General features: G+C 39.6%; 1 protein-coding gene across 2 annotated transcripts in view; it reads right to left on the reverse strand.

Annotated features, from left to right (window-relative positions):
* Positions 1–3,593: 3,593 nt before the first annotated feature.
* The window catches only part of stat5a (signal transducer and activator of transcription 5a), a 52,782-nt gene continuing 35,559 nt past the window's right edge, over positions 3,594–20,816 (reverse strand). Inside the window, exons 2-19 of one of the 2 annotated variants that reach the window (XM_053337872.1) lie at positions 19,289–19,426; positions 18,845–19,001; positions 17,427–17,516; positions 16,293–16,467; positions 15,509–15,639; positions 15,156–15,307; positions 14,580–14,735; positions 12,476–12,655; positions 11,435–11,522; positions 10,096–10,218; positions 9,856–9,948; positions 9,088–9,294; positions 8,260–8,354; positions 7,756–7,898; positions 7,103–7,258; positions 6,930–6,981; positions 5,954–6,064; positions 3,594–5,822 (exon numbers count right to left, since the gene is read on the reverse strand). In XM_053337872.1, the coding sequence (XP_053193847.1) occupies positions 5,699–5,822; positions 5,954–6,064; positions 6,930–6,981; positions 7,103–7,258; positions 7,756–7,898; positions 8,260–8,354; positions 9,088–9,294; positions 9,856–9,948; positions 10,096–10,218; positions 11,435–11,522; positions 12,476–12,655; positions 14,580–14,735; positions 15,156–15,307; positions 15,509–15,639; positions 16,293–16,467; positions 17,427–17,516; positions 18,845–19,001; positions 19,289–19,426 (2,371 nt within the window). In that variant the 3' untranslated portion in view covers positions 3,594–5,698. Of the gene's footprint in view, positions 5,823–5,953; positions 6,065–6,929; positions 6,982–7,102; positions 7,259–7,755; positions 7,899–8,259; positions 8,355–9,087; positions 9,295–9,855; positions 9,949–10,095; positions 10,219–11,434; positions 11,523–12,475; positions 12,656–14,579; positions 14,736–15,155; positions 15,308–15,508; positions 15,640–16,292; positions 16,468–17,426; positions 17,517–17,597; positions 18,819–18,844; positions 19,002–19,288; positions 19,427–20,816 lie in introns of those variants that run through there. The other variant, XM_053337873.1, reaches the window with a different exon arrangement.

The raw sequence follows: 20,816 nt of genomic DNA on the forward strand, positions 1-20,816 counted from the left end.
AACCAGCAGCATACAAAGGTAAACAACCACTTATTTACAGTGACTAACAGATATTCTGTCTTACCTTCGAAGTTTTGTGATGAAAAGTTGTACTTGAGAGCAAAAAACGCTGGTTTTAGTGAGTCCAACACGGCCGTGTTTGTTTACAACTCCATTTCACCCAGTGCCTGCCTACAGTAGCACCGGAACAACAGACAACCCTGGAAACCCGCAATTCCGGCCGTTAATTGGCTGGTACAATGTACACAGAACGTGTCAGAACGTCATTGTCGAACCCGTCAAAAAATTTTAAAAATATTAATTCAGACTAAATATTTTTTTTTATGGAAAAGCAATACTTTCATTCTGTACCCCTCAAAACGCCCCGTGGCTATATTATTTAAAAAAAAATATATAGCTTTTAATAAATATTGTACATATTCAACCTTTAAGTAATGTATTATAACTGGAAACCAATAGAGACAAGGTGAATACATAACAAACAGGATACCAAACTACCGAGCCATTTTTTGCTGCATTCAAATAGTGCATTTTATTTACTTTCATAAAAAGTGAGTAAAATTCACAAACACATTACATGTCCTGTAATGACTTGCATTTTGATTTGAATTTTTTGCTCTCAATCAATCGTACTACTTAATGTGAAAATCATGACTGTGATTTCAAACCAAATCTGGCAGTGAATGCCTTCCTGTCTGATCTATGGCACTTTACTGACACCTGGTGGTTTAATGTTGCAATAAACTACAATAAAGAACCTACAGTAGGTATGTACCTCTGTCAAAAACTGCAGGAATGGTACAGCTTGGTAATTTCTTTCTTGTTTTTTTAAACATTTCTGCTGAACTAATTTCTGAAGATTTTGCAAACAGTGCAAACTTAATACACCATTACCCCATCTGAACCAGTCAGCAACCAGTTTGCTTACCAAAGAAGCAGATCTATAAAGGTCTCAGTCACACTTCATACAGTTTTTTCCCACTTGTAGCATTCACATAGGTCAGGATACTATTTGATGACATAGATTCCGCTTTCAATACTATAATCCCCCATAAACTGGTAGATTGACTAGGATTAGCTACTTTCCCTCTCTTTATGGATTATGGACTTTCTAACTAACAGATCACAAAATGTCGCCACTCCCCACCTTCCCATATCTCAGTCTGAGGTCTGAAGACTGTAAACATTACCAAGTTAGCCCGTCCCATCCACCACCCTGACCAGCACTTGCCAATGCACTCCAACACTTCACATAACCCTGTTATAGTTTACCTGCCATGCACAGTGTGTTTTATTTATTATACATATAGATGACAATACTTATCTGCCCTCATGTATCATATTTCATGTCTTTATCTTGTTATTTTGTTTTTTATCTTGTTTTTCTATAGCTGCTGGTCTCTGAGAATTACCATACATAATTTAATTGTATGCCTACAATGACAAAGTGTCTTACCTTATCTTATCTTAAACATCAAATGCTGGACGACATATTTTTCATACTTGGCTGGCCATTTATGTGTGTCTGCTAGATTTATTATGCTTGGTGGAAGAAGAACTCTGTAAATCTCTGAGTGATTGTAGCCACTGTCCATTCAGATACTGCTTCACAAATGTGTCCATAACCACAGGTTTGTCGTAGAAGTATTTAAATCATTAATCCTCTCAGAAGAGCTATAAAATGCAATGAACACCTTAAAGCTAGTCCATCTTATATAACCACAAAGCTCCTAGTTACCAAGAGGAGAGAATGGAGAGGAGTTCCTCTAATAAAACAAAGCCTTTCAGCACAGGCTTGAAGCAATCTGGACCGATTTATAGCCAAAAGGAAACAAAGGTACATCAACTACTGGTCATCATTTACAGCACAGATTGAATGAACTCTGAAATTTGTCGACACAGAAAAACGAACCCTGACCGTAACCCGGGGTTAGGACTTTCTTCTACATTTTCTGCTACTCTGCAAAAGAAAATGTATAAAGACCAAGTTATTTACCAAAACCAAGCTCAAATACAGAAGGCTACATGGAATGTTACATTCTCAGAGCCAAAGAAGAAAAAAAGACATTGCCATGGAAGCAGAAAAATATGCCAGAGCTTGTCACAGCCTGAGGGAACACCAACAGAGACTGCAATGAGACACTTAGAAATCAGCTTCTGCTTTAATTTTTAAACGTTTCAAATATACTCACACTCACTGTGACATATATCATTCTACGTAGTAATTGTTGGGTGTGTGCGTGTGTGGGGGGTGTGGGGTCATTATACTTAACACTAGCTTGTGCAACCTGCTTTGGCCAAACTCTTCTTAATTATCATCATGCAGTTAAAGTACATTTTATTTAAGAATTTGATTCTTGAATTTCAAGAATTTTTTAAAAACTGTTTCTTTGCTTCATATTTTTTAAATATGGCGATTATATTTCTGGAGGTAAAACCTTTCTCTGACATGATTATCATCTCAGCTTCAAGCTGAAGGGTTCATATCTCTTTTTTAAAGCTCTTGCAATGAATGACAATTCAGTATCCAAGCAACTTTTGAGCTCTTTTCATTGAATTACAATCCCTGAGCTGCACATATTCTTGAGAGAGGACCTGGCTGCAGAGCATAATTCATCCTTAGCCTTTGACATAGTAGCCTGTTGATTATATATAAATGATAAAGTACCAACAGGCATTCAGTACATTCTAATCAACTGTAATAATTAGTTTTCCTGTTGAGGAAGAGGCCAGCCAAATTTAAATTCTCTAAATTGATCATTAAAATTATTCAGCATTAACTGCCACATTTTATTGAAGTCTGTGCAAATTAGATTTTCTTATCACTTTTTGCCAGACATGACACCATCCAGATCATTGGCATTTAGGCAACAGCTCTCACACGCAAGAAAAATAGCTTGTGTTTCTTCTGTCCACCAGATGGCAGAAGTGTGCTTATTTCAGACAGTTGCAGTGAGATTAGTGAGGAAGAGTCCTGCTACTTCTGATTTGGAAAATCTATTGCTGCCAAAAGACAGAGCAGTTGAATAATGTTGTAAAAACAGGTATGCACATACACAAACTTTGATATTATTTTCCCAGCTGGCTTTCCATGTGCACTCTCTTAAGCGTAGATATTGAAATTTGACACATCTGAAGACCTTAGTGGAGGTTTTTGATTGTCAAGACCATTTACTATTTACTACTGGTAAATAAAGTTTTTAAAATATGCAATTTTACATTTTAGTACCATCCTGGAACATTCAGTTTAGTGTTCATAATAGAGGGAGGCATTATTGTCTACTTAGTATGAGATATTGTAGTCTGCAAAGTTCATATTTTGTTCTCAAATGGTATTAAATAAAATGGCTGACAGCACTGGAAGTATTTTAAAGTCTAATAAACTCTGGTGTGCTTTAGAAAATAGAACATAGTCATGTAAAGTCTGGTGGTATCATCCTTTAAAGTAATGTTCTCTGTACTGTAGTGAAATTTATTACTTCCTTGTACTTTCTTTCTCTATATATTCCTGTTGAATCCAGGCCAGTTTGTGCAGTTCCAGTCTTCTAGTTCTGCTGTTTGGGGATTGAATCCATAGTGTTGACTTCACACATAAAAAAAATAGCATTTATTTTGTAGTGGCATCAAAATCTTCTGTATTTCTACAGGTTGAGTTCAAATTATTTATAAAACTTTATTTTCTTCTTTTCAACTCAACAGCTGTTTTTCTTGGAAAACCTCCAAGTGATAAACCCAAACCACAAACATGGTACATACATTGAACAACACACAGCATCATCTACATCATCGGAAAAATACACAGTCTACAGTGGAACAAAGCTCAAAATGATGAGGATAGTGGAAATGAAGGATATATCACAAGACTGCCCATGTAGCTTGAGATTTCAAAAAAGGAAAGAGGAGATACAAAAGAAAGAAATGAAAAGGGAATAGTTTAAATACTGTAATGTCTGTCAGACAAACAAAGAGCTACATCATTAATTCTTCACCAATTTCCAGTTTCTCTGTGTCCTTTTTCAACTGGTACTTCTCGTGACATATGACTTGAAACTTCTGGTCAGACTGAGGAGGTATTTATATGTAAATCCTCAACAGGGTCATGCAAAGGGGTTACATTCAATAGGGGAGTGCCAGAGAAACAATAAAAATAGAATTATGATAGAGAAAATAAATTCATATATATTCAGTATACATAGATCATTTTCAATTTAGCTAGGCAAAGCAATTCATTCCTGAGGTGCAAGGCTGCATCAACGACATGTTTTCTAGTCAGCGTTGTATGTGTTTGTGTGTATCAGAGGAGGGAGTAGGGTAATAGTTTTTTAAAAATATTTCTATATTTTTTATTACACTCATTTTTGTTTATCTTGTATGTGAGTAGCAAAAAGTGGACGCACAATGAAAAGAAATGACACCATCTCCTTGAGTTCTATATGTGACCCATGCAGTGGCTGGTGAGTCTGCGCAGGCATTCAAAGCCTGCGCATATCTATCTATACCTCACAACTTCAGCTGCTGGCGCAATCATGTTGTCACACAGACACATGCACAAGTCGATTATGCCACAGTGTCATGACACAACGACAGGGACAAGCGGACGGATAGGCAAAATATGCACAGCTCTTAAAATTCAGGCAAAGGACCAGATATATGACACTTCATGCCTCTGGACTTCTTCAGGTGAGTGGTTTCAAGCATAAAAACGGCCAACAGAAGACAGTTAGCCCTCAGGCAGAAAGGGATCTTCTTCACACATATTAATACAAATTACAAGAACAAAACCCAATGAACGTACCTACTGGTGTGAATGTGGTGCAGAAACAACAACAGAACCAATAGTAACAACTACTGTCAATAGAATAATGCGAGGTAGCATTTATGATGGGAACAGAAGGACCTGAGAGGACAAGCAGGCAGCGTTGGGTAAATGCTTAGATTTGCATTTCTGTGTACAAACAGAAGAAAAATAGCCCTGTGAGAGTGAGGGGGGCCCATTAACCCCCCCTTTCTGGGTTACAGCTGGTGAAAAAATCTGAACAAATCCATCATATACTTGCGCATGTGTACTGTGTGCAGTGTGTGCTGTCAGTTGCAGAGAGCTGAGACACACTCGGCCTTTAGGTTAGTGTATATGGATTTGAAAAAACTGACTGAAACTCTGCAGAGCAATGACTCAGATTATGTTGTTAAGAGCAAAAGCAAAACTCTTCATTAAAGTTTCATTTTATGTGTGAAAGGGCAAGTTCAATGTCACTATGAAAATACTGATAACCCATTTACAAAGAAGAAAATATAACAAAATAAAAACATTCAACTGTTAAAATGACTTCATACAGTAGCATAAGTTTTTTTTTTTGTTTTTTTTTTTAAATCTGTTCAAAATCAATTGGGAAATGCATGCACAATGTGAATGAATATTATTTTTTCTTTTCTTTTTCACAATACTGTAACATTGCAGGTTTTCCGTTAAACCTAGTCTGTTTTACAAACACTTATGGACACAAATAAAACTATGAGAAGACGGACATGCATGCTTTCATGCTGAAAAAAAAAATCACAACCATTATTAACATTTCACATTATAGCTATCTGAAAAAAGACAAATGAATGGAATTAAACCATGAGAAATGTCAATGCGAGTGGGGTAAGTTGGGAGGCAGGGTTCATTTGGTGTTGTCACTGGTTAATAGGTCAAGGGTCAAGACTGCTGGCCGCCCCACTGGCTCTCTACAGGCCGCCGCAGGAGCTCTTCTACATGCCTCGCCACATCCATGGTGTCATCCAGGTCGAAGTCTCCGTCTGCATCCAACATAGAGTCACTCCTGCCGCAGGACACAGAGAGGAGCCACCCACAATCAGACCAGCCAGCAGTATATATCCAAAAAAAACAGCAGGCTCAACAAGACACTCACAGAGCTGCTAAGATATTCATATGACTGACTTATTGACTCACATAGGTGGGTATATGCTGTAGGTGTGAGGATGATTGACAGGTGCTGGAGAGGCGCCGTGATCCATATAGGTTGGGTTTCCACTTGCTGGATCTGGATTGGCTGTAGCAAAACTGTGGAAGAAGAGGTAGTTTATTAATCCCCATGGGGAAATTGATCTTCTGCACTTGACTCATCCCACACACACACTCTAGGACCAATTCCATTTCTTTATGCCAGTGCCTTAGTCAGGGAGCCAGGAGTATTCACTCTAACATACATGTCTTTGATGGTGAGAGGAAATGGGAGCACCCAGTGGAAATCCATGCAAATTGGGTGTCTGGTTACTGGATAGGTGGTGTGGAGTTTGGGTGGGGATTTGAATGAAAGGGCTCTCTATATGCAATCATGAGGAGAACATGCAAAATCCACGAAGAAAAGACCTGGGCAGGGTTTGAGCCTAGTTTGAGGTAGGACCTTCTTGTTGTGAAGCAACAGTGCTAACCACTGAGTCACTGTGCTCTAAAAGATGAACAGCCACACACACAAACTCTCTCTCTCTCTGTCTCTCTCTCTCACACACACACACATACATAAACCCAAGATAAAAGCGTATGAGCCTATGTTCAGCAGTTGCCTAAGCAACTACCCTCAGCGTGTTTTCCAGGCCTCACTGCATCATTATGGCCATGCTCTACACGGAGGGTGAACCAACCGCAGAGACAGGCAGGGAGCGGGGCTTGCTAACTAACAAGCCTAACTCTAATGATGAGTGGAGGACAAGCTCGCTCAGGAACCCTGTCCATCCTTAATTGGCCTCCTCCAACTGTAACAGCTAACTAATTGCTGATCTGAATTCAGGGTCCAATATTTAGTGATTAACTCTAAATGTTGCCACAGAGGAAAAACTGGTGGGTGGACACCAGAGAGGAATGAAAGGAGAGAAATGACAGGGATAAGAGAACAGGAAGAAAGGTGGACAGGAAGCTGGATACTTACTCGGGCACCACCTGTTTAATCTGTGGTTTCACGTAGCCATCCACTGCTTTGGCTTTAAAACAAACAAGAGCAGGAAGAGAGAATCATTATAAAACAATCAAGAAATTGAAGCAGTTTTGATATTTTAAATTTTTAAAGTCAAAGCAGCCTGTGCAAAGTAGATGGTTGCTTACAGAGGGGCGGGGTGTAATATTTGGAGAAAACCTCATCCTTTGGTCTGTCAGGGTAGAGGAACAGGAGGTGATTGAGATCGCTGATACGGTCAGCCAGAGAGCGAATGGAAAAGTCTTTGGTTGTGTACGGCATGAGGTTCCAAACCATTCTCTCTCCTGGAGACACACCACCGATCATCAATAATAGCAATATAATCTTTTTTCGTCCAGACCATTTCAATTTCAATATTCTTAGTTGCCAGTTGGACGAAATATGTAGTTTTCTCTTTAAAAATCTACAAATTACATACTATTCTCACACACTAAGCTATCTTAGATGACAGGTGGCAGTGAATTATGTAATTAAAGTACTGACACTGATTTAACTTAGCTCTTACTCTAAGCTCATTGATTGTACTTTCTGGTTCATACAGCTTTCCCCAAACCTAATTTTATAAAACTGCTAGCAGATGCTCACAGCACATAAGCTAACACAATCTGATTGAACACGCACAGAGACGCATTAACAAAAGATACATCATACAATAATTAGGAAGACAATGAAACCTAGATTAGTTATTTGCAAAAAGATAAGAACCTCAATTGTGTCTGCCTTCTCTCCTCTGATCATGTAATCCTCAAATGTGGTAATAACAAGCATTTACACGTCATACCTGCTTTGTTGGGATTTTCTGCCACCCAGGCAATTGTAATTCCTCCAATTTCAGAGTCACTAAAGCGCAGAAGGAAGGTGCCGTTGGGTTTGGACATCAACATATCCTGAGCCTGCTGCTTATTCACAAAGCCCAATATGGCCCTAAAAAGACAAGAGGGAGAAAAGCAGAATGGGAAAGACATAAAAATGTCATGTGTTTTCTCTGAACCCTCTCTCCTTCATTTCAGTCCTAGTTTAGTGGAGAGACAGAGAGAGCAGATCCAGCTCTCTCTTCCATGTTGCCATGGAAAATATTTAAAATGAAGCATTGCCTGAGTTGTTAAAACTGACAAAATGGGGACAGGAAAACATTTACTTTTACAGAACATGAAGTCCAGCTGTCAAATTGAAAAAAGAGAGGCTTTTCTAATTTTTTTTATTTTTTATTTTTTTAAATTTTGACTGTAACATTTTTTTAAACTTCAGATGAAAACACAGACAAAAACCACTGCAATTTCCTTACCCGTCATTCCAGTGTGGTTTGAGATGTTTTTTTGTGAGTTCCATCACACCATCAAACCATTGCCAAAATGTGAAGTTCCTCCCTGGCAAGCTTTCCTGTAGAAGAAAGTAAAAAAGTAAGTAAAAAAAAAGTACACTGGATCAAAACAGACACACATCTTTCAAAAGGTTTTCTAATTCCTGCATCGCCATCCTGTCCATAAATACAGAGAACGTGTCCTCAACCTCTGTAGTCATTCCAGTTGTGTATCATGATTTAAAACACTGAATCATGATGTGTATGAGTTGGAAAGGCGGAAAATGAAGAGAGGGTTAAACTGTGTGTAGCCTATACACGAGTCTGTGAAGCAGCTGAAACTTGATGTTCCTGTAATGTAATGAAACTGATGGTGTGTGGTAAATGTGAGTGCATTTCGGCCATCGCCAGCTGCTTTGAGCCAGAAAATGAGGCCTCCAGCCTTTCACTGTGTGGACAAACAGGCCCATTAAGATGAAGTCCTGGCTACCAATGAGGCTCTCTCACTCAAGTCAACTACAGAATGGGGCTGTAGGGACACTGCAAATGGAGCAAGAATTATTTCTATGTATGAATAATCAATTGTAAATCACCCCATGGAGAACAAACATGCAGTTGAAATGGCTTACTCAAACTGGCCTGTGGGCATTTTAAAAATGTAAGGAGGAGAAAAACCCGATCTTAGTGTGGCATGATAGAAATCTGTACATTGACTTATGATATCAGATAATTAGCATGCTCTATATATAAGCTGTGTGTTTTTATTCATGTGGAAAGAGATAAAGTGTCACAAGGAAGGAAACCAGTGCTGACCCTGTTAAACTGTGACCAGGTCATAGTCATGTTGCGGTAGTCATCAGGGTTGTTGCTGGAGCTGCTGAAAGCCTTCTGAGCCAGGAAGACCAAGTTTTCCTCAGACAGGCCTCGGTTACTCTGCACCTCAGCCTTGTACTTCATGTTGATGGCATCACACAGCTGAGGCCAGAGCACCTTATCTGGCACAAGGAAAGGCACCCGTCCCTGTAGATGCAGGAGGGAGGGCACAGGATTTACACAAGCTTTAAAGAGGCGAGTGCATAACAATCACATACATAGCTATATCCAAAGTAGCTTTTTAAACTGCATCATTGTTTCCACAAGGTTTAAATTCATATTTTTAATGAAATGACCCAGACTCTGAAACAAAACCACCAAGGTACTAAGTAGATTTATGAAAAATAAAAACCAAAACATGACATGCAGGGCAGAAACTAATGATTTATTATTTTATTTTTTAACCCACTGATTCATTTTCCTGATTCAAATAAGAAGAGATAATAAAAGACCCTGAGCACACAATGTCTTTGGGAAATTATCAGAATTGTTTATTGTCAGAACTATTTCTATGTGTTCAAAAACATGTCCCCCTTAGAAACTGTTAAATTGAGGTTATGGAGAGTGTTCTTTAAGCTTTGATTAAAAAAAATAATCTGAGAACCTGATTTTGTGATGAAAAACACATGTTAATTCAAATATTTAGACTTCCTTAAATTATTATTATTCAACATAAACACACACTTCAGCATGCAGACATTTACTTACCGGCTCTGCAAAAGCGTTGTCCCACAACACAGTTGCAGTGGCATTATTGTCTTGACTACCATGGACTATCACCACTACAGGAAGTGATAATGTCTGTTCAGGGAAGGAAGAGAGGCCATCAGTATAAGCTACAGTAGAGCACTGAACGTTACAGTATATGTTGGAGCACATGCTCAAGGTTTTGTGACTCAGGCTTAAGAATAGACTGATTCTCACTATTGTCGGTCTGTGCCCTCTTACCTTCACTTGAAAGACAAGCTCATTGCCTCCAACACTAAACTGGGACTCGAACAGAATGGTAAACTTCTCCTCTGTGACAGATTCAGCTCCTCGCCGGTCCGATCGCTTGATCCTCTTTAAAGACTACATGAAGGATGACATGTGTAAGTATAAGTAATACTAGATACTGGATACTGTGCATGTTACCTAAACAGTTAGGCTGATAATACACTCATAATATATATAGTACATGCATGCATAATTCACTCTGACTGAAATGACTCGGATGTCGTGTAAATAATCTATGGCGGGCACTGGGGATTGTTGCTAACAATACATGTGATGTAGAGAGAGGCTCCACTGATATTTCAGAATGATCCTCAGTGGTTTTGATGAGTTGTGATGAGTTTGTGCAGTACATGCTATAATACCTGCAGTACCCAGTAACTAGACTATGACACTGGCTGCGGCAGTGCAGCTGAACACTGCTGCTTCTAGATCAATTCAACTTAATTCATTTTTTTAAACCAGGTTTTAATAATATCCTGGTAGATACAGTACAAATTGTATGTCAATGTTGTAGCTTTATTCTAAATGTCCTCATACTTTCAAAACTGCATTAGAACAATTGAAGCTATGATGCTATGATGCTCCAGGAAAATAGTTTTCAGTTATTAAAGGGTAAAAAACAAAACTATTATCATCATTTTAAGTATAGCTCTGAGATTTTTAACCTAGAAACATTTTTTCCCATAAATTTCCATAATACCAATGGACTGAATGATTATACAAATCATGACAGTTGCTTTACTTAAAAGCTACTTTTGTCTTGCCTGGATGAGCAGCTCTCGAGTACAGGCCCACAACAAGATTTTTAACTCAAGATAGTTAAATATTCATATACATACTGAGGCAAAATGAGAAATACCAATATAAAATGGATATAAAATATCATCATGTCATCATTTATCCTATAAGACATTTGTATGAAACTTTGTCATGAATAGCATATGAATTCTTGAGCTATAGCGAAATATAATCAGTTCATCCATGAGTCCAAGTCCAGAGGACGTTAGTGCCAAATTTGAAGAAATTCCCTTAAGGCGTTCCTGAGATATTGAGTGTTACTGAGAGTGGGACATATGGACAGACGGACAAAGTGAAAACACAATGCTTCCGGCTGTCTGTCAGTGGCATTTAGGCATAAAACTGGAAGCTAGGTTAAAATGTGCAGATCTATGCTTGTATATAATTTCAATAAATTTTTTTGGCACTTTCAGAAATGTGGGACATGATATTTTGTAATTCAATTTCCTGTTTCAAACTCATCTCCTCAGCTAGTCCACATGAACTCACTCACCATGTTCCTGAAGTGGGCACTGAGAGTGCCTGTAGTCTGGTGGTACTCCATCACACAGTTATTGTTGAGAATTTCCCCGCTGCTGTCACTGAAGGCAAGAGACAATGAAGGAGTGAGTCAATTACTCCCTGCTGTGACGCACTTGCTGAGAAAGTTATTCTTCTCTGGACAAATTCAAACAAAATGATACTTAACTGGACAGCAAGAACTTAGTGAAAAACGTGCAGGGTGTAGAAATGTCGTTCACACTCATTCACTATATAAGTGGATTTAATCTCCACTATTCCATCTTATCTGCTGTTACCAAATGAGAAAACACCAAGTAGATGTGTGTGGGCTGCAGACTGGATGTCATACAAAGTGGTCTAGATGAGAAATATTATATAATGGCTGAGCTGTTAAATTGTTTGCCAATTTAACCAATGGCTCTCTGGCTGACCTGTAGTCTTGGAAAGTTTCTATTAGTCAGGGGGAATGTGGAACAAGGCTGCGGAACAGGCTAAATGTGGATTCTGCATCCACACCATAGATTCCTCTGAGGCATTGTTCAAGTTCCAGCCATATCTCTGTGGTGAGGTCAGAAACACATTAGGTCAGAGTTCATACTGGGTGCCAGTACTTGTAGAAAACTAAGATTCTTTATCTTAATGGCAGCACGGGAGTACTGTCCCCACTATAGGGAATGGGTATAATAAAAAAGTGTGCTTACACTCATACATAACAGTCATGTACAATCTTGCTGTCCATGCTTAGCACAAGCTGCAAAATAGCTTCAATAAGACGCTCTGTATACATAACATCTGCATTGATTATCTGTACGGTATGTAACAATGTTATTGTTGTTATGGTCCCTACTAAATACACCTCATAAAATAAAAAAAAGTAAGAGGAAAACAGTGCATTGCACTATTCACTAAAAGCTCACATGTATGTGCTCGTAAGGGAAGTCTGATCCTCAAAAACCCCCTGAAATGTCTGCCTTGTAGTTGGCTGAAATGGACAGTCACACACTAACTGAGACAAATGGGACACTAGACTTACTTTCTTGTGTTCTCGTTCTTCAACAGGGCCTTTGCTTGTTGTTCACTGATAATGGTTGCCTTGACCTGCGGAGGGTTCATGTGCACATTCAACTTCCCACCGACTAAGAGGCGCACCGTAGCAGCAAACTTGGTTTGGGTTTTTAGCACCTGTGGAGGCTGTTTCTCTATGATGAAGGTGCTGTGGAGACAACAGGGGAGTTAGACTGAACAACAGAGCAGAGCCATGTTGATTAGGTAGCCAGGAGGATCAGTAAGTTAAAGTGCACAACATGTAACAGCAAGTTAGGTTAAAATGTCCCTGTCTATTCTTTTGAAGCATCATGTAGCAAAAAATACATAAAAAATAGGTAACCAGATTATTATGTGTTTTACAAACATACGCATGGCGTGAAACACATCAAATGTAGACGAAATAGATTATTTGGATGCATTTTCATAGCACACAATGCACAAAGTAGCATGACTTAAAAGCTGTGTCTTATTAATGGTAAAAAGGCTGCAGAAGGCTGCAAACTGGTGTGAAAAAGCAATGTCATAAAACATTTATGCAGCCTTTTTTCATGTTTTAGTTGCAGAAAACATTTTTCACCATACTTCAAGTAAAAATACAGTGTGCTTTGGTGTGAAATGTTCAATAAAAAAGGTAGTTTTTGAAATTTCACAGGGTTCCTTTAACATTAGCAGTTTTGAAAATGACCTTTATTGTAACCATGTGTCATAATGGAAGGTCACTATTCAGTCAACAGTTACTTTCTTTGTATGACTTTGTTCTGCTTTTCTGTCTAGCGTTATTCCAATATCCATGTTCACAAAAAAGGACCCTAGACAGCAAGAGAGAGCTCTGGGGGAGCTTGCAAGCCAACATCACGGATGTTGTAATCCTTCAAGCCCTCTGGTCTGTAGCTGAACTAAGTGGTGATGAGAAGATATCCTTCCATTCCCAACTTACAACCACCCAGGGCTTTTGGAGAACACAGAGAGGCTGCTGTTGGGGAAACCTAACCTGTGTTTGCACTGTGCATGATAGCAATGCATTACTGTATGGGCACACTCAGCAGCTAATCAGAAATCGCTGTGACAGTAACAGGGCTTCTCAGTGTAGTATGGGTCCCTGCAGGGACAATCTTCTAGGAAAGTAGAAGAGGATGCTCTCATAACTTCAGATGACTTCCTGTTCAGAGATTCTGGAGGCCTAATAAACCCTGGCAGATGTACCTTTGAGGCCAAGATAATGTACTGAAAACAAGTTGCATGTGTCATTATTTTACTTTAATCGCTTGCACACTTCATGCCATTTGTCTCTTTAGGTGACTTCTGTTTCTGAGCACATTTGCATTCACTCCTGAGACCCTCTCATATTCTTCTTTTTCTCTTTTCCATAAACACAGCCTTCTTCTACAACATCAAGGTTCCCCATCTTCTGCTCTGTCCATGACTGATTCTGTACTGATGTGGCTTGAGTGAGATTGGATGATGTACTGTGTAAAATGTGAACTCTAGTTTGTGTTTGTGTATTCTTCGAATAAATGTATTCTCTAAACATGGACCCCATTACCACTACAATCTTAGTCCTCTTTTGTGCCAAGATAGAATATAATATAAAGTGAAATGCCTCCACTTTTTGCAAATATTCCATATTGCTCATACATTAAGTGCAGGCATAAGAGAATACAAATATAATACAAATGCCTACATATTCTCTTACAGTCGTATACAACAGCTCCACTCATGCATGTTGAGTGCCAGAGTAAATACATTCTAGTAATCTGTGATCTCTTTCACTCTGTAGTCCACATTAGTAACTAAGGTTGTGTAAGTTGGACTTGCTTGCATAATGTACAATCCCCTTACATAAATGCTGGCGTTCATATATCTGTATGCTAACTTATATTATTCCTTTAAATCCTGAGCAGCTGAGACTTCACAGATAAGATCAGTCCTTAGAAATATGTATGAACCTTAACACACATACATACACTGACACACACACACACACACACACACACACACACACACACACACACACACACACACACACACACACACACACACACACACACACACACACACACACACACACACACACACACACACACACACACCTAGTAACCAACGCTGAGATGATATCTGTGATAGTGCTGTTGAGTTCGTTGAGGAGCTCTTCAATGGGGCCGGGGATGGGCAGCTGTTGCCTGAGGTGCTCTGCTCTCCGAATCTGCTGCCTGTTCTGCCAGATAGTTTCTGCCAGCTTCTCACACCTGACACACACAGAGGCACACATAGATGTACACACAAGACAAGAAAGATGAGAATCAGACACCTAAGCAAAGACCATGGATATATAGGCAAAGACATGGTCAGAGACGTTGTGTTTTTTTTATTGCTTATAGAAACTTGTACTGCGAAAGGTTCCACTCCAGCAGAAAGAACTGTGAAATTCCTGACTGGGTACGTGAGGCACTAAACTAAAAAAAAGGCAAAAAAAAAGCCATTCCGAAAGTAAGGGAAAAGAAGCCAGACATGTCAAACTAGTCTACCTATGTTTCTCTGATTAGGAGCCAATAAACCTTGGAAATAAACCCAGCAGTAGTCAATTGCAAGCTTGTAAACCTGTGACCTCTGGTTTGTGAGGGAGTTCTAGTGGCTGTGATCTTGGTGGGAGGTGGAAGAGAACTCACCAGGACTGCAGGATGTCCAGGCCTCCCTCTGGCGGGCCCCCGTTGCCTGCCAGCTGTTGCCGTCTCTTCCACTGGATCAGCTCATCATCCAGAATGATGGTCTGCTGCTTCCTCAACAGCTGCAATGTTTTCTGGTGTTTTTCTGCCAGGTCCTGGACACAAACAGACAGTGCAGAACATGCACAGCCTCAGAAACATTGTAAAGTTTTTCATTTGTCCTTTGTGGAAAGGTTGACTTGTAATAACATATTGGCAGTTATAAATATGTGCACATCAATAAAAACAGACAAGAGTCACATTATGTATAAAACAAGATTAAGTGTGCTTTTGTTGAGTGCATGTTCGTGTCCTACCAGTCTGTATTTTTGTAGTGTGTTGGCCTCTCTGGTCAGCCATGCCTCCACAGTGGCCCGCTTGCTGATAAGGGCGGGCTCCCGTAGCTGTCGGTCAGCAGGGGGCAGCGTGGCCAGGCTGGTCAGCTGAGCTGAGGAGGGGTGGGGTTGGTGCCATCCCAAAGGGGGGAGGGGTGGGAATGAGTTAGAGATGGAGGGAGGAAAAGATAGAGAAGGTGAAAATCTTCATCTGTAACCTGTACACATACAGCGTACATTATCTCCTGAGAGGAATAATGATTTACTCGGAAGAACCTCTTCAAGCACTATACATGCGTCATTTGTGGCTAAGTGTTTTCTTTCCTGAATGATGTAACATTTAGGTTGCTGGGTTATTGTTATGACTCCTGGGGGTTTTCCATTGTAGATATACAGGACAAAGCTTAATACACACTGCAAACTATTTGTGGATGACATTTTTCATTGTTATACAATTTTGATATTTCTAACCTGTAAAATATATTTGATTCAAACCATATTCATACGGAACACTTGAGAAAAAAATCAATTACAGTCGAGCTGTGCAACAAAGTACTTAGAGGTTCAACTAATGATCTTTTTCACATAATGGTGAATTTATGATTATATTCATAATTTAATATTCAATACTTATTTATAATTAAGTGATTAATAATTTAGTTTACACAATGTCTAAAAATAAGAATCCCAAAGTATAGTCACTAAAAAATGTCTTCCTGCATCACTTTATGGCAGTAAAAACTTGATACAAGCTCTCTGGTCTCACCCTGAATACGGAGGCTCTCCTGGTACTGGATGATGAAGTACTCCTGGTTGTGCTGGAGCTTCCGCAGATCATTCTCTGTGTCCTGGGTCAGCAGGCGAAGCTCCTCAAAAGCTTGGTTGATCTGCTGGTATTTCTGAGACATGCTGTCCATCATCCCGCCGACTGGAGAGCTTGACTGTCAATTACAAAATGTGATTGAGAGACAGGTGTAGAGAGAGACAAAGGAAATGGTGGATTTGGTAGGGTTGGTTTTTCATTGGGTGGCGTATGCCCTGTATATTGTCTGTCATTGAATAGTTTATGATAGTAGTTAAAGGGAATGGCTGGCCACTGGTAAGTTGAGTGCTGAGCTACCAGGTCTATCCATGGGGGATGGAGCACAGATATGGAACCAAGCTGGACATGATGAATTGACCCCTGCGTGTGGCAGTTGGGCTATTTGACAGTAAAATCCACAGTGACCACAAACACTGCAAATAGAGAAGGAGGAAATATATTTGCCTATCATACTCAGGGAGGCTGCGTGATCAGTTCAAACTCTGAACCAAGGCGCTATACTGCCCAAAGGTTCAGACTAAACAGGGTAGAATTCAATCAGTCCAAATATGCATTCCACTAATAGAAAAGGCATGTTGTGACTGGAAATCAATTCACCCCAGGAGTTGCTGAGAGTCAGATGTTTTACGCACTGCTGGCTTTATGGTTTTATAACTGACTGCTTTTTATAAACCATGAAATATTTGACTTCCATTTTTGACATTCTTTCTTATTGCAGTGTTGCAGCGGAGAAATATAAAAGGTTTGCATTAAAACAGCCATTTAGAGCATTATTGAGTATGTATGAGTAGGTATGGGTCTTTGTGGGTATCACATTTATAATAATGTAAGGGAATCTGCGGACCTTGTGGGGATAAATAGAGACATATATAGTAGTTACCCAATTACCTAATCTCTGAGTCACTCACCATTATGTAGTTGAGCTTCTGTTTCGGTTTGCAGTCTTTGTACAGGCTATGAAATGAATAATGTATGGAGAAGCCACAATTTTCGTATTTCAGTGTGTGTGTGTGTCTGAGTGTGTTTAGACAAATGATTGAAGGTGTTTATGCAGGTGTCCGCATGCTTCATACTCACATTGGTAGCCTCTCTGACGAGCCTCTGCTCCGTGTAGAGGATGTGTTTGATGCATCGGACCAACTCCAGAGGACAGCGGTCATACGTGCTCTGAAAGACAAGGAGCACATGTGCTGTGTTAAGGCCTGTTAGCCCCTGACGAGCAGAACGGCCGCTGCACACAGGACTCACCAATTTAGTCGCATCAAGGAAGCTCGCTAAGTTCTGGCGCCAACCCCCGCAGACACACTAAAGCTCATTAGATGAGCCTAATGATACTCGTCTTTGAAACACGGCGCACTTCATATTCAGACATGACTCATTAACATACACACAAATTGTCACACACACACACACCAGAGTTGAGCGGTTTAGTGTTACAGTAATATTTTTCCACTGATTAGTGGTGTAACAAATTGTTGTTTCACTTTCAGTTAAAATAAAACTGTTGTAAGTCATTGACCGTCACTGATGATATTCTTGTTGTTTCCTGCTATAAGTGTGAGAATGAAGTTGAATTAATGGTTGCATTGTTTTTACATGAGAAAAAGAGCACTGGGGACCAACAATATTTGTTTATATTAGAAGTAAGAGAGGATCTATAGTGTTACAGAAAAATATGAGACATTCAGGACACATTTGATATATCGCACTAAGCCACAATCTTTATATGCACGCTTACAATTACATAAAAATATTCAGGATTGCAGTTCAATTTGCAAAGCCAGCCCGCTTCCCTCTGTTTGTCTGCCTGGTTTCTGGGAGAGGAGAAGACAAACAGAAGAACCGGTCTGTGAGCAGGGAGCTCAATCATAAATAGCGGCGCTGGCTGGCTACCAAGGCCCTCACTTGGGCTGTCCTCTTGTTTCCTCATGGTGGATACAACATGCTCTTAAACATTTTGTGGACCGTATGTTTCTAAAAACTACAGCAAGGGAGATTTTCTAGCTGAACTGCTGTACCTTCCAGCCACTGGCTTATCATCATCTCACAACACTGTTAAAATGTGAGTGATTTACTGAAAACATGCTTACAGTCTGAGCAGGTGCAAATTGTTTTGAATTTTATGATATAACTTCCTTAAATATTTCTCTGAGGTTGTTTATGGCTTATTTTACTGCATGAACAGTAGGGACAAAGGAAGAACGGAAGAAACAAATTCATGTGCCATTAAAATTTATTTTTCACTGATAACGAAATGAAGACAATAATAACTGAAGGCTGCAGATGATATCCATACTGCCTTTGGTCTTTGTGTGTTCTCCAACTTTGGCCCTACTGGCCACAATGCATTTGCCCTCTCTGGCTGTCAGCCAAGAAAACCAAAGCCAAAAAGTATCTCAATAAAACAGGTAACACTGGCATATTTTAGATGGTTGGACATTGGCTGGCGAGTCAACTAGTAAGGTATTTCATGTTTGGTGATTGGTGAGACTTACCTTGAGCTGGCTGGCGTAGTGTCCCAGTTTGATTTTGAGTAGGAAGCCGTCCTCTCCCACCTGGTGCTCAGCCTTGTTCTGCAGCTCTTGTATCAGACTGTCTAGTAGGCGTTTGGCCTTGAACTCCTCCTGTGGGTTCTCCAGGTCTATGGTGTCCCTAACAACACACACACATATGAACATACTTTAAGACAGAATACAATAGTATAGAAAAACCTAAACACATAAATTATTTAGTTATAGAATGACCTCAGAGGTGTTGAAAAAGACAAACAAAAAAAGGGACAAGAAAAAAGGACCTATCCAAATACACATACTCTCATGGTCAACCTTCAACACAAACATTTGTACAGGCATACATGTGGGCATAACTGTATGTTACACACACACACACACACACACACACACACACACACACACACACACACACACAGAGCAACTCACCAAAGCTGGCTCTCTATCCACTGGGACAGATAATGTCGCACCTCGATGGGGAAGTGCTGACCATACAGAGACTGCATCTGGTGCAAAGCATCTCCCTGGAGCTGCTGGGCCTGAATCCACACTGCCATCTTCAACACCCTAAAGGTACAGAAGGGGATAGTGATCAATTAAAAGGCCTGGAACTGAATTTTTTCAAGTGTGTCTTAAAGCAATGCTCCCATTCCCATTTGTACATTGAAACAGTTTTTTCCCCCTTACAATAATCATTCCTCCTGTTTACACTGTCCTTTAAAAGAGAGCTTCTTAGTGCTGTTGTTAATACATTCCAAAGTTTATGGGAAACTAATATGAGGCTCCAGCAGTCTGAGTTAATGAAATTAAGTAGGTACAGTATCTTACAGTCTTTTGACTACAGACTTCCCTCTTTTGGGAATTTATTACTAAACTGACTACTCACTTGATTTGTCTAACTCAGACTGCTGAGGCCTTATAATATCTTAAGGTTAACTTTGGAATATGTTTTTGTGCAGAACGAGGACTGTGAATTGTATAACCCATCACTTACACTGGAAGCACATTAGGAAGAGAAGAAATGTTTACATGATACTTGGCTATGTAAACATGCCCTTTAAAGAAACCAGACTAAAGGAATAGAGAATGTAAGGTGATGAAAAGGTATCATTTAAAGGTCACATTGCATCACATAATTATGAAGCTTTCATTTTGTCCGGCTTTTAAAAAAAAACATATATAAAAAAAATATCACAAATATTTTTTTAAAAGACATCTACTGTACATGTGTGAATTGACACACCACTACCAGCTCACAGATTTGGTAAAATGAAACATTGGCAAACATTTCTGGGTTCCCTCCACTGCTCCAGCTCCAAACCATAGTGGTTAAGCCTGTCGTGTGTCTTTATACTGAACATGCTGAGAGATTAAACAGGCTCCACAATGTGTGTTACTGTATCTTGGTTGAGAGGACTTTGTGTTGGGTCACTGCGACTTGTTTCCAGTCAACACACCCACTCAGCTTTCTCAAAAGTGGCACAGTCACTGTCAGTAACACACTGAGTGATATGAGTGCACGGGAAGTTTGCAGTGCATGTGTGAGTGTGTGAGAGAGAGAGAGAGTGTGTGTGTGTGTGTGTGTGTGTGTGTGTGTGTGTGTAGGTGCTTGTGGTGTCAGTAACTCTTTAACTGCTTGAATGTGTGAGCATTATTTGTGTATATAATTGACGCAAACAGTCCTACACATACAGTAGCATCTTAACATATACAGAGCAACAAAGAAAAGTATGTCTCACTCTTTCCACCTCTGTTTCTCTTTAATTCTCAGGCTCATTTCCTTCCTTCCCCATTTTTTTTTGTTACAATATCCACAATGCCACCAAGCCTATCTCCATGTTGTTATTGCTAAACTTGGTGAAAGATTTCCTTAATTTTCCCTATTCTGAAACTTTAATTCCTCTTTAAGAACAAAAGACAGTCCGTAATTGATGTTTACAGTAATTTGGAGCTGTGC

This window comes from Scomber japonicus, chromosome 18 (genome assembly GCF_027409825.1).
Source record: "Scomber japonicus isolate fScoJap1 chromosome 18, fScoJap1.pri, whole genome shotgun sequence".
Taxonomy (NCBI): domain Eukaryota; kingdom Metazoa; phylum Chordata; class Actinopteri; order Scombriformes; family Scombridae; genus Scomber; species Scomber japonicus.